This window comes from Caretta caretta, chromosome 24 (assembly GCF_965140235.1).
Source record: "Caretta caretta isolate rCarCar2 chromosome 24, rCarCar1.hap1, whole genome shotgun sequence".
Lineage (NCBI taxonomy): Eukaryota > Metazoa > Chordata > Testudines > Cheloniidae > Caretta > Caretta caretta.
Window position 1 is genome coordinate 13,143,136 of NC_134229.1, and position 25,476 is coordinate 13,168,611.

The 25,476-nt window shown below is 59.3% G+C and overlaps 2 protein-coding genes across 5 annotated transcripts; one reads left to right on the plus strand and one right to left on the minus strand.

Annotated features, from left to right (window-relative positions):
• Positions 1-2,320: 2,320 nt before the first annotated feature.
• Positions 2,321-15,120, minus strand: LOC125625598 (uncharacterized). 3 transcript variants are annotated; one of them, XM_048827869.2, is made up of 7 exons: positions 15,021-15,120; positions 12,456-13,421; positions 9,176-10,284; positions 8,844-8,970; positions 6,976-7,587; positions 5,661-5,757; positions 2,321-4,580 (listed from the first exon to the last, which is right to left on the minus strand). In XM_048827869.2, the coding sequence occupies exons 2-7, from the start codon at positions 13,084-13,086 to the stop codon at positions 4,448-4,450; spliced, it is 2,709 nt and encodes a 902-aa protein (XP_048683826.1). In that variant the 5' UTR covers positions 13,087-13,421; positions 15,021-15,120; the 3' UTR covers positions 2,321-4,447. The 3 variants fall into 3 exon arrangements, with proteins under 3 accessions (XP_048683826.1, XP_048683824.1, XP_048683827.1); XM_048827867.2 differs by having other exon boundaries at positions 15,025-15,108; XM_048827870.2 differs by lacking the exons at positions 2,321-4,580; positions 15,021-15,120 and adding an exon at positions 6,319-6,476 and having other exon boundaries at positions 5,367-5,757; positions 12,456-13,716.
• A 236-nt stretch (positions 15,121-15,356) lies between these two features.
• LOC125625599 (uncharacterized) lies at positions 15,357-25,245 on the plus strand. Of its 2 annotated transcripts, none has more exons than XM_048827871.2 (7): positions 15,357-15,500; positions 16,937-17,662; positions 17,877-18,991; positions 19,197-19,323; positions 19,955-20,578; positions 21,145-21,302; positions 22,653-25,245. In XM_048827871.2, the coding sequence occupies exons 2-7, from the start codon at positions 17,089-17,091 to the stop codon at positions 22,659-22,661; spliced, it is 2,607 nt and encodes an 868-aa protein (XP_048683828.2). In that variant the 5' UTR covers positions 15,357-15,500; positions 16,937-17,088; the 3' UTR covers positions 22,662-25,245. The 2 variants fall into 2 exon arrangements, with proteins under 2 accessions (XP_048683828.2, XP_074979019.1); XM_075122918.1 differs by lacking the exon at positions 15,357-15,500 and adding an exon at positions 16,291-16,404.
• Positions 25,246-25,476: the final 231 nt, after the last annotated feature.

Sequence of the window (25,476 nt, forward strand, 5' to 3'; positions counted from 1 at the left end):
GGAGCTTGGTTTACCAGACTGATCAGCAAAGCCAAAGCTGATAAACTATGTGAAAAGGCTGCAAACTGTGAAATCCTCTGGATTGCATCACCATGCAGAAAGCCTTATAAGCCAGTAATTGCCAAAGCCAATTTTAGAAGTACTTAAAAAGAGACTGTTAAGAATGCTGGAGCCACAACACAGTTTATGCAAACAAACATGACTGTCACATCATACTTGCTCTTAAAGCAAGAGATACCACGCACACTACAAACTGGAGGCCAATGTTAAGAGCATTGTCATTTGTTAATCCTGAAGTTGGACACTCGTTCCAACCAAGACCAGCAAATGCTCACTATCTTTCTGCAAGAAACTCAGCTGACTGGTTAGAAGCATGCGGTGCTACAGTGAAAGACTGAGCAGTTGAAAAAGTAAAGAACTCTGTCACCGCATTCAGAAAATCTGCATACGTGGCTGATGAACACACACCGATGTAAATAGGTGTTGTCACGGACTCACAGGTCATGCCGACTCTTGGCCCTGTACAGTCCCTGGGGGGAACCCCCTTCAGTGTGACAGCCCTTCTTGGGGATCCACTCTCAGGGATTAAGCCCCTTCACCTCCTGGAACTGCACCTCTCTGAGCCTTTAGCACACCTGTCTTTCGTGTGGGCCCCTTCAGGGAGTCCACTCACTCAGGACCCCAGGTGTCAAGTATTAAGTCACTACCTATGCTATGTTGATATCAGTGGTAGGTCAGTAGATGAATTTCTAGATGTTCAGGTTATAGAAAACACATTGGCTGCACCTCTGACAGAGCCTGGGCCTGTGCAGAGCCTAAGCTGATCGCCTAGATAGGGGGCAGCTTCCCCCGTATGACCCACACTCCCTAAGTCTGTGCAGAGCCTGGGCCGATCACCCAGAGAGGGGGCAGCTGCCCCTGGTGTGACCCATGCTGCCATAGTTTGCACAGAGCCTGGGCCGACTGCCTGGAGAAGAAGCAGCTTCCCCCGTGTGTCAGCCATGCTGCCTGAGTCTGCGCAGAGCCTGGGCCGATCGACCTGAAAGGGGGCAGCTGCCCCAAGTGTGACCCACACTGCCTGAGTATGCACACCCACATCTGAGAAGAATTAAATGCTTGTCAATTGAACCCCAAACTGATATCTGTTTGTGCATTTGATGGAGCTGCAAACTTCTCTAGAAGACATAGTGGAGCACAAGCTTTGCTCAGAGAAAAGTGTAACTCTAATCTCTCCAATACACACTACAGAGGCCTTCTACTCCAACTAGTGCTAGTACAAGCTGCAGAATCTTCAAAAGGCATTTAAAAAGCTATATATTTAATGTTTTCATTATCCCGTTTCAGGACTAAATGTCTTGTAAAATATAGAAGATGCATTGGGACAGAAGTTCAAATTAGTCCAACCTGGGAAAATCAACTGGCTTTCTCATGAGTGATCCCTGGCTGTTGTCTTAAAATTACTACAACCATTATTGGCGGCTTTGGAAAGTATCTACCGAGATGGGACAGATCTAAGTAGTAAGGCTGGTGGACTACTTTTCCTACTAAATTCAGAGAACACAATCGCCACTCTCTCTTAAGTCTACTGTTGAAACCACTTAGGTCATTAAACAATGGCATCCAGGCATCTGCTACAATAGTAATAGATCTCTGTCCAGCACTGGAAGCTACACTTGGATCAGAGTGATATCCATTGAAAATGTACTGGAAGAAGCAAAGACTTCAGTTCAGAAGTTGACTAATTAAGGCACTTATATTAACTGCTTAAATGAAGAAGACAAGAAGTGTTTGTTAAGCCAGCTGAAAAAGTAAAGTACATGGACTTGATTCTTACATCTCTACACAACTACTTTTGGATTCCATCAACCTAGCTTTTACAGATGCCTGTCTTATAAAACACCGACAGTTATGTGGAATGAGGCACTACCAGCAATGGGGCTGCCATATGACCACTACAGAATAGAGAATTTGAACACAGAGTGGAATATCGTCTGATGAACGAATGTAGATTTGATTTCAACTTCATCATCATCATCACTAATGGTTCAACCCAATTTTTGTGCGGGTTCCTGGGATTAAAGAAGTAGGAATTCATCTCTTTCTACTCCCAGTCACAACAGCTACAGCTGAGTGTTCCTTTTCCTCATTGAATAGAATTTTGTGTTCTGAAAGAAGTCGCCTTCTGCCTGATCATGAGCATATCATGAAGGACTGAAAGTACCTGACACGAGAAGCCACCAAAAATGAAAGCACTGCATTCGAGAAGGTCATTAACAGAGTTGTGCAAAATTATAACAACAAACCAAGAAGGATGTAGATATAGTGCTTCATAGTAGGCTTGTATAGCCAACTTTAATTGGTGTTATGATTTAAAAACGAGTTAAATCTAATAAAATGGTTGTGAAACATTTTTCAGTTTTTACTATGGTGCCATATAGCCCATCTTTGCCCAAACAGTCTCACCCCTCATCAGTCCTCCCCCTGTATTTTTGAACACACCCCCTAATTTCAATTTCTGTGGAAAACACTGCAGTAAAACATTTTTTCTGTGCGATATTTGTTTATATCACATTCTGTCAGTTGCAATATTCAGCATCAATTATCCTCCTAATGTAAATAGCAGGGTAGGTTTGTTGATTTTGCTAAGCTGCTTCCATGGGAGAAGCATGAATGGGGCCAGGGGTTTCCCTCCATGCACTGCTCCTGCCTGCAAGCACTGCCCCCACAGCTGCCATTGGCTGTGAACAGGGAGCTGTGGGCAATGGGAGCTGAGAGGGTGGTGCTTGCAGAGGGGCAGTGCACAGAGTCACATGCTGTCCAGCCCCCTTTCCCCCCAGAGGCTGCAGGGGCACATTGGTGCCTTCCGGGGATGGCAGGGGGGCATGGAGGGGCTTGTCTGTGCTGGGGGGCAGTGTCCCAGAGCAGTGAAGCCATGCAGACTTCATATGCCTGCTCGGAGCTCTAGGGAATTCCTGCGGGGGGCACCCCCGCTGAGCACCTCCACGGCTCCGTGCCCATCGCCGTGTGTTGCAGTCACCCCCCGCAGCTGTTCTGGGAGCAAAGCAGCGGTGGAGGGTTGGGGGAAGCAAAGTATTATCTGAGGGTGGAGAAATAGTTCCCTCCCCGCACTTATGTGGACCAGCCCCACCACGCCTGGCAAGGCCCTTCTGCACTATACCAAGGTCTACTGCCCCACTTGGCTGGGCTCCACTGGGCCCTCCTGCCCTGCCCAGTTCCACCCCACCTGGGGTCAGAGTCAGACGTTACCCTGCCGCTGGTTTGGAGAAACTCCCCCTCACCAGTCACGTCTCCAACTCCTCTACTCCTGTGGGGGGGTTAACAGCCACCAGTTAGCACAGTACTAGGGTGTTTCCCTCTGGCTGAACCCAAAGAAGTGTGTTTGCCATGGGGCCAGTCCAGCCAGGCATTCTCTGGCTGTGAAGCCCGGGTGGGCCAGAGGGGTGCTACAGGCCTGCAAGAGCATCTCTCTGCAAGCCTTCACTGGGCCAGGCTGGCACAGTAATGACTGGTCCTAAACTCTGCCCCATGCACCTAGAGCCAATGTCCCAGTGCCAGGCAAGCAGGAGGCAGAGCCCTGGGCCAGCACGCTCCCTCCAGCACACCCTAACCCAGGCAAAGGCCAAAGGAAGGAAAGTGTCGGCTGGACAGCTGCTGGCCCGTCTCTGAGGCAGCCAAAGTGTGGCACTAACCCCAGCACAGCCTGAGAGCCAGGTGGGTGTGTCCTCTCAGCTCTGAGCCACTTGCATCTCTTCTGCAGCCACAAGGGAGAAGTGACCTGGGCTGGAGAGAGCTGTAACCAAAGGGGCTCTCTGATGTTCCTCTGGGGGAGTCTGAGGGGTCCCTTCCCCCTATCTGCCCCACACATGGGTGATGCTCCTCTGGCACAGGGAGAATAAATGTGGTGCATTCTCCCATGCCACCACAGACCAGTCACTTTTAATAGGCAGGGTACTTGACTGGCTGAGGTTCTAGTGGGGTGTTCTGGGGGCTCTGGCCATGTGCTGGGGTCCATGCTCGTCACTGCAGGGGCCTTGGTTTGCAAACACCCTTCAAAGTCCATTCTCAATGAGGCTTCATGGTTTTGTTCCCACTCACTGCACTGCTGAATAGATCCCACTTTTACAACCTCCCTCAAATTGAATAACAAACGCCCTCCATGGCGCTGGCGGGGATTTCCCAGCCTTCCACCTAAAACAACATCCCAAAACACCCACCATGCCGCTGGAGGGATTCCCCAGCCTCCCCACTAAGCCAACGTCCACTGAACCACTGGGGGGGCGCGGGGGGAATTTCCCAGCTTCACCACTAGCACAGTGTCTGAACCACCTGCTGTGCCACTGCAGCAATTTCCCAGCCTCCCCCCAGTGCGGCCTCCAAAACGCCCGCTATGCTGGGGGAGGGATTTCCCAGCCTCCTGGCTAACGCATCATCTGGAACCCCCCACCGTGTTGATAGAGGGATTTCCCAGACTCCCAGCTAATGCAGCCTCCAAAACGTCCACCATGCTCCTGGAGGGATTTCCCAGCCTCCCCGTGAACACAGGCTCCTGCTTCTCTGCTCTGAAAAACATGACAGAGACAACACCATGTGTTGGTGGGCCATGCTTAACTCGACAGGCTCAACAAGCACCAGCTGAGTGGCTGGTGGGGGATGGATTGTCATGGAGCATGGTTAATTGGCAGGGAGAGGAGGAGAAGCAGCAGAGAGCCAGGACCCCTTCCCCAAGTCATCTGCTTTAATCCCAGCCCCTCAACCATCGGGGTCATCAATACCAAGGCCAGAAGGGATCATTGTGATCACCTAGTCTGGCCTCCTGCATTGCTCAGGTCACGAATGACCCCAACATTAGCCCTAGAGCAAGAGCGTTTAGAACAGCCCATCTTGATTTTCAATCGACAGCAAGGGAGGAGCCACCATGGTCCTTGGGAAACAGTCCCTTGGATCTTTACTGTCACATTAAAAACTGACACCTTATTTCCAGGATGAATTAGTCCAGCTTCAACTTCCAGCCCCAAAATGGTGTTGGACCTTTCTTGGCCCTCTGCACAGTCCATTGCTGTAGAGTTGTTCCCCACATAGGTACAGACAGGCAGGGCTCAAGTCACCCCTGAACCTTCTCCTGGTTGAACTAACTGGACACTCCCCTGACAGGCTCCCTCCCCCAGCAGTGGCCAGTGGTGCACTCTGGCTGGGGGCTTCCATCACCAAATGGGTGCCCAGAAAGGCAGGCTGGGTGCTGAGACCATGCCCTGCCATACCCAGGGAGATCAGGATGAGCCATGGTGCACTCGGGAGTCCCTGACACAGCCACTTCCTCCCATTTGCAGGCACCACGTCCCCGGGCCTGGAGCTCTGTGCATTGCTTTATTGAGACCAACCTGAGAAGTGAAGGGGAAGTAGAGGGTTTTGGGGACATTGTATCAAAAAGCTAGCGGAGTAGGAAAGGCTCCCTGGAAAGTCCAGTGATGAGACGCCAGCTCCCCTGGCTCAGCACAGGCCCCGCTGGATCCAGCTCCCAACACCCCCAGGCAGTCAGCCCAGTGCCCCATAGGTTCTGTCCAAGGCCTCCCTGCTGCAGGCTCTGCCACGAGTATGGGGCTTGATGTTAGCAGCTCTGGGATCTAGTGGGAGGTCGTCACCTTCTCCCTGGGGCTGCCGACGCTGCTGCTGAACGTGTGGGCTCCTTGGTGGTGGGCCACGGCCAGCTGCTCATCAGGCACTTGGGCTTCAGGAGAGCTGCGGGGAGTGACAGAGTGAGAACAGGAGTTGCCAAGCCTAGCCCATCAGCCCCCCGCTGGGCACTGGGGTCAGGTAATGAGTGTGTCCCTGGTCATCACGCTCAGAGCCCTGCATCCACCAGCCACCGTGCATGTCTCTGGGGGGAGACCGGCCCATGCTGCCAGGGGTCTCCCTGGCAGGGGAAGTTGATTCTTGGAAGCGATTGGAAAATTTTCTGTCAAACCACTGGAAATTCAGAGGAGAAAAGTCTCAAGCCCCTTGGCAGCAAGGGGATTGGCAGATACCTCCCGGCCTCATGGAGTCTCATGGGCCCTCTCAATGCGCCTGGAGGGCGGGTTACTGTGGCACCACCATGGCCCTCCCAGGAGCTCCCCAGGCTGTGCAATGGCTGCTGGCCCTGCAGCCCAGAGGGAGAGCTGAGGCACTGAGGTCAGAGCCAGTACAGCAATTTGTGCACTATGGTGCCTTGCGCCAGGCTGGCCCCTGGCAGCCTTGTGCCCCAGCGTGCTCCTGCTGGGCAGGGCACCAGGGCAGCTGTTTGTCTGGCCAGGCACTTACATGTGTCTGTTGGGGTACAGCCATGCCAGGGCTCTCGGCCGCACCCCAGGGGGGTTTGTTCGTTGTCGGCCTCCTGTCGTTCAGGATGCGCGAGATGGTGCCCAGGGCCTCAGCCAGGCCCTGCAAGTGGGTGCCGCTCAGCCCGTACAGGGTGGAAGCTGCAGGACAAACACGCTGCATGGATCTTGCCCCGTGGCTGGGAACAGAGCCCAGTCCCATCAGCCCTGGGAAACAGCCTACTACTGCTGCCTGCTGATGAGAACCAGCAGATCGCTCACCATGCCCTGCTATCAAATACTGGGATAACCACCCGCTACCACTGCCTCCTAATGGAGATACTCTGTTAGTGCATGTGCCAACTTGGGGCTGCGATTCTGTCTCTCTATGGACTGCCCCAGTGGTACCCCCATGGAGTAAATCCCTGAGCTCAGAAACCCAGGGCTGGGCCTTTGGCACCAAACTCACTCCCAACCTTGGCAACAGTGTCAACCTGGGCCTGCTCACCAGAGGTGCTGCCTCTTCCCTGTCCTGGCCTAATGGGCCTGCAGCTGCTGAGCCCCTCTGGGATCTGTTTGCTGTCGTCAGGCCCTGGCTGGTGACAGAGCAGCCCCTGATGGCAGCCTTGACCCCATGGGCTCCCCAGGGACCAGTGCCTACCTTGGGTGATTCTCAGCTCCTCCCGCGTGGCGTCCAGATCAGCCCGCAGTACCGTGCAGCTCAGGCAGCGGGGCTGTGTCCCCAGACATGCTGTACCGCCCTCCGGTGCCCTGTCTGTGCTGCCCTCTCTGTCCCATGGGGAGTCCAAGGACGTCTCCAGGAGGGTCCCGAGCACGGGGCCATCCAGCTCCGGGGATGCACAGCCGGCGCTCCTGGGCAAGGCGCCGCAGGCCCTGCCGCCCTTGGAGCCGGTGCGCTCCATCCGCACGAGGCTAGCAGGTATCTGCTGCTCACATGGAGCCCCATTCTGAGCCTCTGAGATGCTGCTGCCCCCTTGAATGGTGGCTCTGCCCTGTAGCACGCCGTCCGTCCCCACATGCCCTCCTGGGCCAGCAACGCATAGCTCAGTCGCCTTCCCAGCTGCTGGGCGTGGCACTGGGGCAGTGTTCTTCTCTGCTTGCTGCAGGTGCCCAGCGCTCTGCAGCGGCTCTAAGCCATTCTCCACTTGCTGTCCCTGCCTGGAGCCCGCTCTGTTGCGCAGGGGCTGGGGAGCAGCTGGCTCAATTGCCCCCAGGCTTGGTCTCCGCACCAGCGGGGCACACGGCGTGGCAGCTGGGAGAATAAATCACCAAGAGTTATTGCTCGAGAGAGACAGGGTCCAGTCCGGGGCCAAGGGGTTGGGCATCAGGGAGCTGAGTTCATCTCGGCTGTGCCCAGACCTTGGGCCAGTCACAGAGGGTCACTGGCCTCAGCTCTGTAACGGGGATGAAAGCATGGCCCTGCCTCATGGGAGAGTCAATGCAGGAGACTTGGGACCTTCACACCACACAGGAACCGCCTGGAAAGCCCAGACCCCGGCAAGCAGGTCTATGGCACTCTCCTCTCCCTCAGCACCGGGAAGGACTTAAGACACCAGGGTTTCATTACAGGCGGAGCTGGCAGCTCCCTCTATAGCTATAGTTGCCCAACACTTCTCATTACAGGACCCTGTTTTCAGCTGCATGTATCTTTGCCAAACTGCAGGTTTCCGGGCTGGGGTTTCCTTGCAAGCTGCCTGACTCCCGCTGAATCCAGCGGGAACCGTTCAACCCTTTCCAGAAACGAGAGTGGGAAAACAGCTTGCTTCGCTCAGTTACCGAACCGGCCATAATATTCACATAGGACCTCTGGCACCCCATGCTCAGGAGCAAAGGCCAGAGACTGGGTAGGGGGTGCTGGCGCCAGGGAGGTGCCTTTGGCTTTTTCTATGAAACCCTGCTCACGCCCAGCCACGTCTGAGCCTCTAGAAAGTGTCAAGTTTGCACATGCTCAGTAGAGATCTGTTAGAACTCAGTTGCTAAAATTACCGAACATTCCAGTTACCTCAAGCACACTCCAGCCTTCCATGCGACCAGCCTGTGCATGCTCCATACCCTCGCATGACGGAGCACGTTTCAGCACCTTGAGCAACCAGCCTGTGCATGCTCCATCCCCCAGAGCACACTCCAGCCCATGTATGACCGGCCAGTACACTCCAGCTGCAGCGGTAAGCAGGACTTCCCTTGCTATAGCTGCTGCTGGCTGCCAGAGGCACTGTGGCTCCAAGCTCCAGAACGGAGAGCAGGGAGACACCTCCCCATTCTGTCTATGCTCCAGGGCCTTCAGCCTCCGTACAGTGACAACTACTGCAGCCTGTACTGGGGCAGAGGAGCAGGTTGGGTGCTGAGGGCACACCCAGCCAGCATGGGGGTGAACTCAGGGTATCTCCTGCTAGTCCCCCTAGGGCCCACCCAGGCTGAGCCCCCAGAATCCAGAGACCAGCCCTGCGCTGGAGCCCACCCAGCGGTTCAGAGACAGCCGGATCCAGTGCTGGGGAAAGGAGGCCTCACCCAACAAACCACCGTTCCAGCCGTTCTCCTGCCCGCTGGCCCTCTGGGGCGCCCTCTGCCGCTCGGCCGGCAGGGCCCGCTGCGCTGCACCGACATCCCTGGCCCCTTCCTGGGCTGGCACCCGCGCCTGAAACAACAAGTGTCTCTGCTTAGTGCCAGCTAGTCCAGGCACTGTCCCCAGCACCACACGGGCCCATGCTGTGGAGCCACAAAACGTCCCCTGCACCAAGGACCAGGCACAGGGCAAGCAGCAATCCTGGTGCCATCACCCCCCACACCACTCTGCTCCCAGGGGGCGAGGCCATGGGATGTGCAGCATCCCACGTGCTCACCTGGGGCTGCCATCCGGGCTTCTGGGGAACAAGCTGGAAATCCTCTGCCAGGGCCACGGCCTCCTGGCCGCTCTCTGGGCCACGCTCCCGCACCCAGCTCTGCATTTCCTCAGGCAGGAGGCTCAAGAACTGCTCGAGAACCAGCAGCTCCAGCACCTGCTCCTTGGTGCGGGTCTCTGGCTGCAGCCAGCGATGGGAAAGTTCCCACAGGCGGCCGTAAACCTCCCGCGGCCCTTCGGCGTCCTGGTAGCGGAAGCCCCTGAAGCGCTGGCGCTGCGTCTCTGTGTCGTGGCGGCGCAGGACAGCTCCCTTCACCTTGGCACCGTCACCGGCCTCACTGGCATCCAGGCTGGCGTGGGTCTGTTGGGCTTCCCCGCCGAGGGGAGAGAGGAGTCGGGCTCCCCGCAGGCCTTTGGGCCCCTGGCAGGTGTCAGTCACTCGTCTGGAGGAGGTGAGATCAGTCTCATTCTCACCCCCTTCTCCATCTCCCCGTGAGGCCAGGGGGCCCAGCAGCCCCTCCCGACACCGCTCGCCCCAAGTCTGCTGCCCATTCAGCGGTTGCTGCGGCACCAGCCAGCGCAGGATCTCATCTGCCGTCCAGTACTGCACGGCTGGGGGTGCTTTCCCTGCTCGCTCCAAGGCTCCTGCAGGGGCGGGGCCGGCTGTCTCAGCATCCTGCCCCTTGGCCTGCACTTGCACTGCCTGCTCCAGCAGAGTGTGGAACTGGAGCCCAGCTCCCTCCCGTGCCACTGGCTCTGGCTCCTGCAGTGGGGGTGCGGGCTGGGCCAGGGCCCCCACCATCTCCAGCTGCTTCTGGAAGAGCTTCTCCAGGAGCTGGGCCTGGAACTCCCGGTCCTCCTGCCGCATCTCCCGGTCATGCTGGATGAACTCGGCCAGGCTCTGCCTCTCCTCTGCCCTCCAGGCGCCAGCACGCCTTGCCCGCTTCAACTCCAGCTGGCTGCGCCCATGCTTCTGGGTGGGGCCCCGTGCAGTCTCCAGTGGCCCATCCTCCCGCGCTTTGCGCTTTCTGGCCCGGAGGTGCACGAGCCGGTCCAGCGCCGAGACCAGCTTCCGGGAGGCCAGTTGGGGCTCCACCGATGCCGATGGGTCTGGAGAGAAAAAGAATGCAGAGTGAGGGCCCACAGCACACCTGGCTCGGCACAGACCCCGTTGTATCGGTATGGCCCACCCCTGCAGCTCCCTTTACTGTACAGCGTCTGCTCCCAGTCAGGCTGGGGCACCAAGAGCGATGGCGCATGGAAAGAGGGGCACAGTGCTACCCTCAGATGAAGCCGATGGTGCCCAGAACAAGGAGAGGGAAACTCAGGACCGCTTTCCCCCTGTGGGCAGGCAGAGGAAGGCCCCAGACACCAGGCACAGTCCAGTTGGGCCAGGCAGGGTGGCGGAACCATGCACACAAGCCAAGGCTAGTTTCCAAAGCATGCCAGGCCCTGGCACACTGAGTGACTATGGCCAGGACAGGAGAAGCACAGCCAGGCTGGATCGGTGCTAACACAAAGGGCTCGAGCTCCATGGCTTGCAGACAAGAGAAGACTGGGACTGGAGAGTAATGGAGTGGCCTTGGTGTGCCAGGGCTAATTGGTGCCAGGGTGACAAGCGGCTCTGTTCCGCCCATGCCCCCTTCAAGGCCTGCTCACAGAGACTTGGTGGGGGCAACAATACGGATCCCCGGGACTTCTAGGGAAAGGCTTCAGCCCAGAGCCTCTGCCCGCCACTGGTAAACCTTGTTAGTATATAGGTCTGTTTGTTACCCTAGGCTAGACTTTGGGTTTGACTTTTTGATACTCTTATGCTAAAATGTGTAAACAAGGCACAAAGATACTGATATTGCTTCTGCCTAGTCAGCTGGATTTGTTAGTACAATGGGAACAGATAAGAGCTGTTAAAGTGTTACTCCAGAGCACACTAAGATTGTCTCAACCACTATTTCAAGGCAAAGTCAAGCAACTAGTCGGGAGGGGCAAAGGGGCTTGGGGGGTGGGAGGGGTATAAAGCACTAAAAGACGAAAGAAATGTGCATCCCTGACCAGAGCACAACCTCACTCCTTACCCCTCCCATGGGGTACAAAAAAGGGGTGGGATGAAGACCCCAGACACAAAATGGAACATGACCCTAAGTTGTAAGGGCTGGGAATGTGAGCATGCATTGCAGGTATATTTGGGCTTGCTAAGGAGGAGGTGGGAAATGGGGATTAGGGAACGGGGACACAAGCAAGGCTCTGCGGTGTCAGAGCTGGGAACGGAACACTGGAAAACAGACTCTGCTGGTGTGTAGAGCTATGGATATGCTTATTTGGAACTAATCCCAATAGACATCGAATTACCTGCACTTCGGACTTCTGATTTCTGTCTGCGTGACAAGAACCAGAGGAGAGCGTGAACGGAAAGCCCTCTAACAAACCTCAGGGTCCTCTGAGACACACAGACCCCAGCATGCTCCTGGGAATTCCCGGCCAGCACTGCGGGACCCCAGACCGATATACGAGACCCTGCTCTGTCTTCCCCTTGCTTGTATGTCCCTTCCCATCCCCCACTGGTCATCTCGTTGCTCCACTTTGACCCCAATCATGCTGTAGTGGAAGCCTGACAGGCCGAGATGGCCCAGCCAGCTCTGCCAGCCTGTGAAGGACAGGAAAGGAGAGGGGCCTGCTAAGACCAGCCAGGTGATGTCCCCCACCAGGGGTATGGTGAGCCAGAGGCTGGAGAAGAGCTGTGGTGGCTGATTCACCTGCCCAGCTCAGCCGCCTGCCTGCAGCTCCATCCAAATTAATGTAACAGTTTCCCTCCTCCCCCAGCGTTTCTCTTCAGATGGCCTGGGGCTCCCTCTCCTAGCAGTAGGGGACTGGGTCCCTCGGAAAAGGACGTGGCCCCAGTGCTGTGGGGGAGGGCCCCTGTGGAGAGCTCCCAAGAGAGCCAGGCCAGGCGATGGCAGCGAGGTTACCCCACCCCCTCTACAGAGTCCCCTGGGCTAGGCACCTTAGGGGGAGCAGGGCTTAGCTGCACCAGCCCACAACAGGGGCAGTTTGTGGCCCCATGGAGCTCTGGTCTCAGCCTGCCTGCAGTTGTGGGACCCAAGGACCCCAGCTATGTTCCTACCCTGGGCCATGTTCCCAGCCACGAGGCCCTGACACAGAACTGCTGCTTGCCAGGATGGCAAGATTCTGGCATGGCTAGGACTCCAGGAACCAGGGCCAGTGGGCAGGGTCGGGCCCCTGGTGTGGCACCTCCCAGCAACCCGTCGCCAACAACAGGGGCTTACCAGGCTCAGGCAGCAGTTCATCCGCGGACGCCTCTTCCTCCTTCACCTGCACGGCCTGCACCTCGCCCAGCAGGGCTTGCGCCTCAGGGAGCACGTAGCCCAGTTCGTCAGCCCCCTGGCTCTCTGAGGCTGCAGCTTGGGACCCCCAATGGTCAGAGGCCGAGGCCTGGGACTCCCAGTGCTCAAAGGCAGCAGTGGCTTGGGAATCCCATGGCTCAAAGGATGGTGCTCCCCAGCTCTCCGGGGCAGCTGTGCCCTCCTGCCTGTCTGGGGCGCCAGGCCCCTCGCCACTCTCTGCCAGGAGGCTGGAGCGGGTACTGTCGCAGCGCTGCATGATCTGGTCCATCTCCTCGTAGAATGGGCAGCGCATGGGCGGCCTCCCAGCTGCATTGTTCTCTTTGGCCTTGCGATATGTCACCTTGAGGCCTTTCATCTTCTCCCGGCACTGGTCCCCGGTGCGATAGATGCCCAGCTCAGCCAGGCGCTGGGAGATGCCATCATAGACAACCCTGTTCCTGCCACGGGAGCTCAGGTCATGTGAGGTGGCCGCCTCCGCCCACAAGGCAATTAGCACTTTGATGTGATCAGCTGGCCAGCTGGCAGCCCGTTCCTGAGGTTTGTCCCGACGCATCGCAGCAGGCGGTGGCTGGACCCGTGGAGGATCCCTAGGGAAAGGTTCCAGTGCCCAGCACCAGGCCAACGCAGGGACCTCACAACACGACACACCACGACCCAGCAAAGCCAGGCCGCAGGCCTGTGCTCTTTGCCCCTACTCCAGGTGTCAAACTGCACAGGCTGGCCCCAGGGTCCTCACGGACCAAGGCTAGGGAACACCAAACACAGGAGGTCCCTAGCACAGGGCTGGTGGTTCCTGATCCTCAGATTGGTATCAGCCCCAGAGACGCTACCATCGGTGCCAGTGCCACGGACACAAGCAGGACAAGGAGAGTGGCAGGAATGAGTGTCCTGTACAGAGCAAGAGAGATGATCAGTTTGCAGTTGCTGCCCGTTGCGGGCTCTGCTCACCAATGGACAGGCCAGCCCCCTTAGGTGCAGCCATGCGGGCCCCAATGTGTCAGACTGAGTGGAAGAGGGGAAAGCTCGTATGGGGCCAAGTGCTGCGGAGCAAGGAGCCAAGCTTGGTGGGTCGGCGAGCTTGGTGCAGTGCCTAGCTCCCTTACCTGAGAACAGACAACTGCCTGCCCCCTCCTCACTTAACCCAGCTCCCTGCCCCACAGCAGACAACTCCCTGGCCCGCAACTCAGCTCCCTGCCCCCAGCACAGACAAGTCCAGCCCCCACACCCGTCGCCCAGCTCCCCGGCCCCAGCACAGACAGGTCCAGGTCCAGCCCCCGTACCCGTCGCCCAGCTCCCCGCCCCCCAGCACAGACAGGTCCAGGTCCAGCCCCCACACCCGTCGCCCAGCTCCCCGGCCCCCAGCACAGACAGGTCCAGGTCCAGCCCCCACACCCGTCGCCCAGCTCCCCGGCCCCCAGCACAGACAGGTCCAGGTCCAGCCCCCGCACCTGCCGCCCAGCTCCCCGCCCCCCAGCACAGACAGGTCCAGGTCCAGCCCCCGCACCTGCCGCCCAGCTCCCCGCCTCCCTGCACAGACAGGTCCAGCTCCTGCACCCGTCAGCCAGCTCCCTGCCCCCCAGCACAGACAGGTCCAGCTCCTGCACCCATCAGCCAGCTCCCTGCCCCCCAGCACAGACAGGTCCAGGTCCAGCCCCCGCACCCGTCGCCCAGCTCCTCACACCCTGGCACAGACAGGTCCAGCTCCTGCACCCGTCGCCCAGCTCCCTGCCCCCCAGCACAGACAGGTCCAGGTCCAGCTCCTGCACTCGTCAGCCAGCTCCCTGCCCCCCAGCACAGACAGGTCCAGGTCCAGCTCCTGCACTCGTCAGCCAGCTCCCTGCCCCCCAGCACAGACAGGTCCAGGTCCAGCCCTCGTACCCGTCGCCCAGCTCCCCGCCCCCCAGCACAGACAGGTCCAGGTCCAGCCCCCGCACCCGTCGCCCAGCTCCTCACACCCCAGCACAGCCGAAGGCGCCCGTGTTCCGAGTCCCGTTGGGGGCTCTCTCTCCCCGGCCCCTGGCCCCTGCAGGGCCGTTGCTTTACCCCCGAGTGCCCCGCTCTACTCCGACACAGAGGAGCGGGCCGTTTCGCAGCCAGGTGGCGCGGGGCACGGCTACGCGAGCAGAGGCCCCTGGGCCTGGAGGGCCCGCCCGGAAGTGGGGCGAGCCGCGCCCGGCAGCCCAGCGGGACTCACGCGGGGCCAGGGCCCCGCGGCTGGGGCCGGCTCCGGCCCGGGGCTCGCGGGGAGGGCAAGGGCTGGCCGGCCCGGGGCGGGCGGAGGGAGCCCGCTCGCCCGGAGCCCTGGCGCCTGGCCTGCCCGGGAGGGCGAGGGAGGAGTTCCTGCCTTGGCCCGGGGCACTGTCCCCACCGCGGGAACGGGACCAGGCCAGCGGCTCGCGGGGGGCGATCGGCCCGTGCGGAGCCGCAGCAGTCCCGGCCCCGGAGCCGCCCGCCCGCCGAGCTTGGGCAGGGCAGGACAGGACCCACCTACCGCAGCCTGAGCCCGCATGAGCGGGGGGCCGTCGCCTGCCCCGGAAGCTCTCAGCAAATGCCGCCGCTGCCGGGAGACCACCCGCTATTGGCTGACCAGTCATGAAGGAGAGGGAGCGTCGATTGGCTGATCGAGCGGCCAGTCAGGGTGCAGGGGCGTAGCGAACGGTCTTGTCCCTCTGTCAATTTTTGCTGACACCTCGAGTGAGGAGCTGGCAGAGATAGGTTGATCTTTTGGAGTTCATCCGATCAGCGATTGGTGAACAGACCTGTCAGAGAGGCGAATGTAGGCAGCGATTGGACAGGCTCTCGTGTCACACCGCGGAAGGGCTGGACTTCTCTTTGCCCGCCCCCTCACCTCCCAAGAGCAGCAGCCAATAGGCAGAGCCGGGCCTGTACCTCTCGCTGCCTTGGGTCGAGGCCTGCCCCCGGAGACCAGGGGACCCCCCCCCCAGGTCACCGCCTGGAGCCCCCCAGGTATCCGCGGGCGGGGCCGGTCTGCGCTGGGGCAGTGAACTGGGCGCTGGGGTGGGGAGGGACCCGTTTTGGCCGGGGGGCAGGGAGCTGGGAGCTGGGCTGTGGGGTAGCGGTGGGTTATGGGGTTGGGGCAGGAAGCTGGGGCCGGGGTGAACGGGCAGGGAGCTGGGCTGTGGGGGCAGGGAGCTGGGTCGGGGGGCAGGGAGCTGGGCTGTGGGGTAGCGGGCTAGGAGGTGGGTTATGGGGTTGGGGTGGGGAGCTGGGTCTGGGGTGAATGGGTAGGGAAGGGCATGGCTTGGCTGGGGGGCAGGGAGCTGGGCTGTGGGGTAGTGGGCTAGGAGGTGGGTTATGGGGTTGGGGCGGGGAGCTGGGTCCGGGGTGAATGGGCAGGGAAGGGCATGGCTTGGCCGGGGGTCAGGGAGCTGGGTTATGGGTGAGCCGCAGGGAACTGGGTAGGGGGGCTTGTCATGGCCAGGGAGTTGGGTTATGGGGTAGCGGGCCAGGAGGTGGGCTATAGGGCAGGGAGCCATGGGACGGGGCAGGAAGCTGGGTTATGGATTCAGGGAGCTGGGTATGGGGGAGGATGGGCAGGGAGGGGCATGTCTTGTCTGGGTGGGGGCTGGAAGTTGGGTTATGGGGTAGCGGGCCAGAAGGTGGGCTATAGGGCAAGGAGCTGGGTTGAGGGTCGGAGGAGCAGGGAGCTGGGTAAAGGGGTAGTGGGCCAGGAGGTGGGTTATGGGGCAGGGAGAAGGGGGGGTATCTATGGTGGGGGACAAGCAGTGTGGCAAATGTTGGCTGAGCTGTTCTAGCCTTTTCCTGAGTGTCCTGTGCTGACTCCTGAGTGTTTCCATCCCTCCTCTAGGAAGATGCTGCATTGGGGAGGAGAAGTGCTCCCTTCTCTCCGGTTGGCCTGCTGTCTATTTGTCCCACAGTTCCAGTCCTGCGTGGCCCAGCAGGGCGTGCGGCTGGTCGGGCTCCCTGAGTGCAGGTTGCATGTCTGGCTAGGAAGCTGCGGGCTGATTCCAGCCCCTGCTTTGCCATGGGCTGCAGCTGACGTGGTGCAGCCGAGTGCAAGTTTGCAGGCAGGGCAGGGCTGACTCAGGGTTCAAGTGACAGCTTTTCCCTCCCCTTGACTGGATCAGGGCAGGTTTGTAGGTAGCAAGCAGGGTTGTTAGGCCTCTGAGTGCTAGCCCTCACTGCACCGGCCCCTGCAGAGAATCCGTGTGGCTGCCTGGCGCTGCCCAGGGCCAGCTATCTGGATGCCTCCAGGTTACCTCCGTGTACCTGCCCTGCTGCCACCCCTGGGCATGCATCTTACTTGCGTGTTCCCCCCCTGCCTCCCACTGCTGCTCCCAGGCACGCACCTTTCCTGTGCATACCTCCACTCTGTAGCCTCCAGCGTGTGCCTTACCAGCACATATTCTCTTTCCCCCAAGGTGTACGTGTTACCAGCAAATCCGTCCTTCGTTCTCCCAGTGTCTGTGTTACTAGCACAGACCCTCGTATCCCGGCCAGGTACAAGCTGTTTCCACAGCAGCCAGCTCCGTGCGGTGCCACCTGCTGAGTGATTCCAGTCCCAACCCCTGCGATGCGTCGGGACCGGCCCCCGGAGCGGGCGGCCAGCTGGCCGGCTGACCATGTCATGGTGCTCATCTCCTACTGGGCAGAGGCGGCTGCTGTGCACGATCTGGGCTCCCATGGTAGGAACAGGGTTGTCTACGATGGCATCTCCCAGCGCCTGTCCAAGCTCGGCATCTACCGCACCGGGGACCAGTGCCGGGAGAAGATGAAAGCGCTGAAGGTGGCTTATCGCAAGGCCAAGGAGAACAACGCGGCCGGGAGGCCACCCATGCGCTGCCCATTCTACGAGGAGATGGACCAGATCATGCAGCGCTGTGTCAGCACCCGCTCCAGCCTCCTGGCAGAGAGTGGCGAGGGGCTTGGCGCCGCGGACAGGCAGGAGGGCACAGCTGCCCCAGAAAGCTGGGAAGCACCAGCCTCAGCCTCTGACCATTGGGGGACCCAGGCCACTGAGAGCTGGGGATGTGAGGAGCCAGGCTATGTGCTCCCTGAGGTGCAGGACCCGCTGGGCGAAGTGCAGGCTGTGCGAGTGCAGGTGAAGGAAGAAGAGGCATCCGCGGATGAGCTGCCACACGAGCCTGGTAAGCCCCCTTGTTGGTGAAGGGTCGCTGGGTGCTGGGAATCCCTCCTGCACTGCATTAGAGGTTTGGGGTCCTGCGGGGGATCCCGGCCTGTTGCATAGAGGGGTTTTTGTTTCCCTGGCCAAGATGTGGGGGTGACCCATACTGGTACAGTGGGCTGCGTGCCAGGCCAGGTGCACTGTGGGCCCTCACTCTGCATTTTTGCACTCCCCAGACCCTTCCCCATCAGCATCGGCAGAGCCCCAACCGGCCTCCCGGAAACTGGTCTCGGCGCTGGACCGGCTCGTGCACCTTCGGGCCAGGAAGCGCAAGGTGCGGGAGGATGGGCCACTGGAGACTGCACGGGGCCCCACCCAGAAGCATGGGCGCAGCCAGCTGGAGTTGAAGCGGGCAAGGCGTGCTGGCGCCTGGAGGGCAGAGGAGAGGCAGAGCCTGGCCGAGTTCATCCAGCATGACCGGGAGATGCGGCGGGAGGACCGGGAGTTCCAGGCCCAGCTCCTGGAAAAGCTCTTCCAGAAACAGCTGGAGATGGTGGGGGCCCTGGCCCAGCCCGCACCCCCACTGCAGGAGCCAGAGCCGGTGGCGCGGGAGGGAGCTGGGCTCCAGTTCCACACTCTGCTGGAGCAGGCAGTGCGAGCCCAGGCCAAGGGGCAGGAGGCCGAGGCAGCAGGCCCTGCACCCGCTGGGGTCCCGGAGCGAGCAGGGAAAGCACCCCCAGCCGTGCAGTACTGGACGGCAGATGAGATCCTGCGCTGGCTGGTGCCGCAGCAACCGCTGAATGGGCAGCAGACTTGGGGCGAGCGGTGTCGGGAGGGGCTGCTGGGCCCCCTGGCCTCACGGGGAGATGGAGAAGGGGGTGAGAATGAGACTGATCTCACCTCCTCCAGACGAGTGACTGACACCTGCCAGGGGCCCAAAGGCCTGCGGGGAGCCCGACTCCTCCCTCCCCTCGGCGGGGAAGCCCAACAGACCCACGCCAGCCTGGATGCCAGTGAGGCTGGTGACGGTGCCAAGGTGAAGGGAGCTGTCCTGCGCCGCCACGACACAGAGACGCAGCGCCAGCGCTTCAGGGGCTTCCGCTACCAGGACGCCGAAGGGCCGCGGGAGGTTTACGGCCGCCTGTGGGAACTTTCCCATCGCTGGCTGCAGCCAGAGACCCGCACCAAGGAGCAGGTGCTGGAGCTGCTGGTTCTCGAGCAGTTCTTGAGCCTCCTGCCTGAGGAAATGCAGAGCTGGGTGCGGGAGCGTGGCCCAGAGAGCGGCCAGGAGGCCGTGGCCCTGGCAGAGGATTTCCAGCTTGTTCCCCAGAAGCCCGGATGGCAGCCCCAGGTGAGCACGTGGGATGCTGCACATCCCATGGCCTCGCCCCCTGGGAGCAGAGTGGTGTGGGGGGTGATGGCACCAGGATTGCTGCTTGCCCTGTGCCTGGTCCTTGGTGCAGGGGACGTTTTGTGGCTCCACAGCATGGGCCCGTGTGGTGCTGGGGACAGTGCCTGGACTAGCTGGCACTAAGCAGAGACACTTGTTGTTTCAGGCGTGGGTGCCAGCCCAGGAAGGGGCCAGGGATGTCGGTGCAGCGCAGCGGGCCCTGCCGGCCGAGCGGCAGAGGGCGCCCCAGAGGGCCAGCGGGCAGGAGAACGGCTGGAACGGTGGTTTGTTGGGTGAGGCCTCCTTTCCCCAGCACTGGATCCGGCTGTCTCTGAACCGCTGGGTGGGCTCCAGCGCAGGGCTGGTCTCTGGATTCTGGGGGCTCAGCCTGGGTGGGCCCTAGGGGGACTAGCAGGAGATACCCTGAGTTCACCCCCACATCGGCTGTGCATGCCCGCAGCACAGGTCAGCCAGCAGTGGGTGTCGCTGTACTGAGCCTGATGGCTCCGGAGAGTAGGGAGGGCAAGTGGCAGTGAGGTGGGTCTCTGACTGATCCACCCCCCCCCCCCAATGTTGCTGAGTGCGCTATGGAGAGCTCCAGGGAGGTGGGGGAGGGTCTTTGTACATGTGCCCTGCATGAGGTGGTGTCAGGGAGTGCGCTCCCTGGCACCCACTTTCATTAACTTTTGGAGAATGTCCCAGGGCAACTTCACTGTGAGTTCCTGAGATGACCCTGCCATGAGGCAGAGCCATGCTCTCGTCCCGGTTACAGAGCTGAGGCCAGTGACCCTCTGTGATTGACCCAAGGTCCCAGAGAGTCTGGGCACAGCCAAGATGAACTCAGCTCCCTGATGCCCAGCACCTTGGCCCCGGACTGGACCCTGTCTCTATTGAGAAGTAACTCTTGGTGATTTATTCTCCCAGCTGCCACACCGTGCGCCCTGCTGGCACAGAGACCGAGCCTGCGGGTGATTGAGCCACCTGCTTCCCAGCCCCTGCGCAACAGAGTGGGCTCCAGGCAGGGACAGCAAGTGGAGAATGGCTTAGAGCCGCTGCAGAGCACCGGGCACCTGCGGCAAGCAGACAAAAACATTGCCCCAGTAGCTGGGAAGGTGACTGAGCTATGCGGTGCTGACCCAGGAGACCACGTGGGGACGGATGGCGTGCCACAGGGCAGAACCACCATTCAAGGGGGCAGCAACATCTCGGAGGCTCAGAATGGGGTCACGCAGCAGCCTGTTCCCTGCGCCCCATGTGAACAGCAAACACCTGCTGGTCTTGTGCAGACGGAGCGCACCGGCTCCAAGGGTGACTGGACCTGCAGCCCCCAGCGCAGGAGCTCCAGCCGTGCTTCTCCGGGGCTGGATGGCCCCTTGCTCGGGGACGTCCTGGAGACGTCCTTGGACTCTCCATGGGATGGAGAGGGTAGCGCAGACAGAGCACCAGACGACGGCGCAGCCTGCCTGGGGGCACGGCCCCGCTGCCTGGGCTGCACGGTGCTGCGGGCCGAGCTGGACGCTGCGCGGGAGGAGCTGAAAATCACCCAAGGTAGGCACTGGCCGCCAGGGGAACTGTGGTTGGGGGGCTGTGTGCTCAGCCCAGGAGTCAGATGCTGCCATCAGGGGCTGCTCTGTCATCAGCCCTTGTCTGATTGCTGCACCCTTGGGTTTGGTTTCACAAGGGGCCGAGCATCCACGGGCTCCTGGGCCAGGGAAGAAAGAATTGAACCCCACACCTCAATGTTAAAGGCCAGGCTCTGGGTCCCTGAGCTGTCAGTCACTGGGGCAGCCTGTAGAGACGAAAGAGCAGAGCTCCTGAGCCGGTGTCCAGCCCCTCAGCTGCACCCCACCCTGCGAGCCAGGGTGTGCACTAGTGGAGTATCTCCAGCAGCAGGCAGTGTTAGCCAGCTGCTCCGCTAGTGGCTGGGGAGGGTGCTGTGCTGGTTTCCATCAGCAGGCGGCAGTGGCGGGCTATTTTCCTAGGGGCTGCGTGAGGGAAGGGCTGGTTCCTATGAGCAGGCAGCAGTAGTGGGCTGTTATCCCAGGAGCTGATGGGGCTGGGCTCTGTTCCCAGCCACAGGGGGGCAAGATCCATGCAGCGTGTTTGTCCTGCAGCTTCCACCCTGTACGGGCTGAGTGGCGCCCACTTGCAGGGCCTGGCTGAGGCCCTGGGCACCATCTCGCGCATCCTGAACGACAGGAGGCCGACAACGAACAAACCCCCCTGGGGTGCTGCCGAGAGCTCCGGTGTGGCCATGACCCAACAGACACACGTAAGTGTCCAGCCGGACAAACAGCTGCCTTGGTGCCCTGCGCCCCCCCCCCCCCCCCCCCAAGCGGGAGTATGCAAGGCTGCCTTGGGTCAGGCTGCACGGACCCACCAGAGTTCAGCCTGGCAGAGGACGCCATGGTGTGGAAGTTCCCCATCTCTGCCCCCCATTGGCTTCCTGCCGGTCACAGCTGAGTCAGTTCCTTGCCCCTCCCTCCCTCCATACTCGGAGTCTGGCTCATCCCGTCCTTCCCCTTCTAGGGTCCCCCTCTGCCTGGTAGCGCCCATCCCCATGGCACCTGGGCCTTGCGAGGGAGGACTGGGCGACAGCAAGCTCAGAGCTCAGCTCTGGGAGTGCCTGGAATGAGCCCAACCTGCAGAGTCGTACCCCAAGAGTGTCCTCCCCACACCCACCTTCCCCTGGGTCTGTGCTAACCCTGTCCCCCGTCCCCCCCTTTTGCTCCTGGCAGCTTGCCCTGCTGCTAGCAGGTGCCATCTGTGCTGGGAAGGCTGGGTGGATTTCCTGGCAAGTCGGGACCATTCCTATTGCCCAGCCTGAGCCGGCATGACCCGGCCAGAGAGAGCCTCCAGGACTCCTGCCCCAGCCCTGCTCAGCTCTCAGTAGAGATGCAGGTTTTCCTGCAGGACAGGGCTGCAATGAGGGCCTTGATCATCAGATGCTCAGCCCCAGCCGCTCTGTGGGATTGTCCAAGCTGTGGGTGCTCAGCCCTTTGCATCAGGGCTGGGCCTGGAGGGGATCGGAGATCTGTGGCTGCTGCTAGCTAACAGGGCTCCCCCCTGGCTCAGGGGCTGCCAGTGGAGTGGGAACTGAGGGCACGGGGGTCTGGCCCTGCCTCCCTAGGAGCATGTGCTGATGTTGCAGTGACTGTCTGGGGGGTTGTTCTAGGCCCCCTCCTCTCTGCTCTGTCTGTGCAGGTCCCCACCGAGCCAGGGAGTCAATGGCATTTCCTGCATCCCTAGCAGTGTGTATTTCCTTCCCTGGGGCGAGTGTTGCTCTTCACTCAGAGCTGAGCTCTGAGCCCTGCCAGAGTGCCTGCTCTGCCCCCTCTGTCCTGGCGCCAGCGTCCATGTGCAGACGCTCCAGAGCAATGCCACAGGCAGCTGGAGGGCAGGCCAGCGCTGCCTGCTCGACGGCCTCCTCCCTGCATCCTGCCAGGGAAGAGCTGGTGGCCAGCACACCCCAGCAGTGTGGGCCGGCTTTCCCACCCGAGACGTGCTCAGTGACTGGTGGATGCAGGGCTCTGAGCGTGATGACCAGGGATACGCTCGTTGCCTGTGCCCAGTGGCGGGCTGGGCTTGGCAACGCCTGTTCTCACTCTGTCACTCCCCGCAGCTCTCCTGAAGCCCAAGTGCCTGGCGAGCAGCTGGCCATGGCCCACCGCTGAGGAGCCCACACGATGTTCAGCAGCAGTGTCGGCAGCACCAGGGAGAAGGTGACGACCTGCCACTCGATCCCAGAGCTGCTAGCATTGAGCCCCATACTCGTGGCAGAGCCTGCAGCAGGGAGGCCTTGGACAGGACCTGAGGGGCACTGGGCCGGCTGCCTGGGGGTGTTGGGAGCTGGATCCAGCGTGGCCTGTGCTGAGCCAGGGGAGCTGGCGTCTCGTCACTGGACTTTCCAGGGAGCCTTTCCTACTCCACGAGCTTTTTGATACAATGTCCCCAAAGCCCTCTACTTCCCCTTCACTTCTCAGGTTGGTCTCAATAGAGCAATGCACAGAGCTCTGGATCCGGTGTGTGCAGAGCACGGGCAGAGAGAGCCCATGGGTCTGTGCTGACTGCGGCTGTTGCTCTGGGACAGACAATTTAGCTGTATCTCCATTGGCCCAGCAGCAGCCTGTGTTCTCAGTGGGAGTGCTGGGTGCTGAGTTCTTGTTACTATCTGACCCGTAGCACATAGCCGCACTCTCTCAGCCTGTCACTGTGATGGGGCGGAGGGGTTAAAGGTGAATCCCAGCTCCTAGCACTACAAGGCATGTGGGACAGTGCTGGCTCTGTCCCTTAGCGTGGCATGCACCAGCCTGACCTTTCTTCCAATGGATCCACCTTCCTGGGAGATAGAGCCTGGGGTGCCAGCTGCCTCCTTGCCTGTCAGTGCCCAATACCCTCAGGGCAGACCCTGCAGTCTTCATCCTTCTCCAGCCAGAGGAACCCATCACTTTCCCGTCTCTAGCCACCCTCACTACAGGGGGAGGAGAGAATGGGTTTGTGCTGAAGGGCTGAGAATGGGTTTGTGCTGCTCTCCTCAGGGAACCCAGAACCATGAGCTCCTGTGTTACTTCTCCACCTCAGCAAGCGGGAGCTTTGCTGGAGCTTCAAGTATGTAGCAGCTCCCTGCCACCCCAGTCTGTCCGCCTCACCAGCAAATGCCTTGAGACTCTGCCAGTCTAAACCTTGCCTTGCACTCCAGTCCCCCAGAGATGTGTCTGCAGTGTCCAGTCCCTCCTACTGGCCGCTCATAGAAACTAATTTCGCTCCCTCCAAAGAGACAAAGCCTGCACCTGCTTGTTAACTCAGCTGAGGTCTCACCCTTGAATGCACAGTACTGAGATGGTTTTGTAATAAAACAAGAAGTTGATTAATAAAGAACACATATTGAAGTGATACTAGGCAGGAATAAGAGCTAGAAAAGGATTGCAAACAAAATAAAAAGATTATGCTTTTTAGTGCCTAAAACTTAATTCTAGCAACCTGGATCTTTGCCTAAAACAGTTTCTGGCTCCCAGCAACTGCTGCCCTTCAGGCCCAGAGGATCTGCCATTCACAAGCCCAGAGGGTGCTGTCCCTATGTCCCCTAAGTGGTAGATAGCTGAGGGGCTCTTTTCCTCCCTTTTTATAGTCCGGTGAACCTTTGAAATTTTTTCCATTTATGCGTGGTCCTACATACAGATTTTTCTCCCCTGCTGTGCATGCAGACACCATGTTGTCTCCCTACACCTTGGGTCAGTTGGCTTCTCCAATTGGCTCAATTGCTCTGTCTACCTTAGATGCAAGTGTATTGCCGTTGTCTCTGGTGTTGCCCTGCTTAGTTTGCAGTGGAGCACAGGTAAACAGGCCAAACGTTTCTTGTCTAAGGCCATCTTATGTACCCACTGCCTCCAAAACGGATTTTAAGAACATATTTCCAGCACCCACACATATGGAACTTGTTCCACGCAACCTGCCATACACCACACAAAGAAACTTGTGACCAGTGTGTCACCAGTTTTTATCTGATACCTACAGGACATATTTCAGAGTAACAGCCGTGTTAGTCTGTATTCGCAAAAAGAAAAGGAGGACTTGTAGCACCTTAGAGACTAACCAATTTATTTGAGCATAAGCTTTCTTGAGCTACAGCTCACTTCATCGGATGCATACTGTGGAAAGTGTAGAAGATCTTTTTATATACACACAAAGCATGAAAAAATACCTCCTCCCACCCCACTCTCCTGCTGATGATAGCTTATCTAATGTGATCACTCTCCTTACAATGTGTATGATAATCAAGTTGGGCCATTTCCAGCACAAATCCAGGTTTTCTCACCCCACCCCCCCACACACAAACTCACTCTCCTAGCTAAATATTCTTAGAATGTGGTGCTGTGCACCCTTTACCAGTTGGAATAGTGGGTCTCTTAAGGGACACACCTCCCCTCTCTTAGCGTACTCCAGAAGCATCAGCCAAATGGCTGAACTGGAGGTTGTGGGTCAGAATCCTTGTTCCAGGACAGGGCATCTGCTGCTACATTTTCTCTCTCTTTAATGTGCACAACTTCCATGGCATATGCTTGGGGTGTCATGCTTCTCCCAGCAGTTTGGAGCTGGTGCCTTTGGTTTTGTGTAACCTCACCAGTGGAGAAAGGTCAGTTAGAACCTGGAATTTTGTGTTAAGAGATAGGGCCTGAGTTGGTTGATTTCCCATAAAATAACATTTCTTTCTTTTATGTGAGAGAGTAATTGATGTCCCCTGAACAGTTTCTTGCTCAAGAATACAAGGAGATGCTTTGTTACTTCCCCCGGCTTGCACTGATACTGCACTTAAACCACTGACTGGTTCAGCTGTATGGAGTTCAAATGTTTTGTCAAAATCTGGAATGGCAAGAACGGGTTGTTCAGACAAGACTTTCTTTAGCAAAATCCTCCTGACGAGGCTTTGTCTACGCGACTTTGGTTTT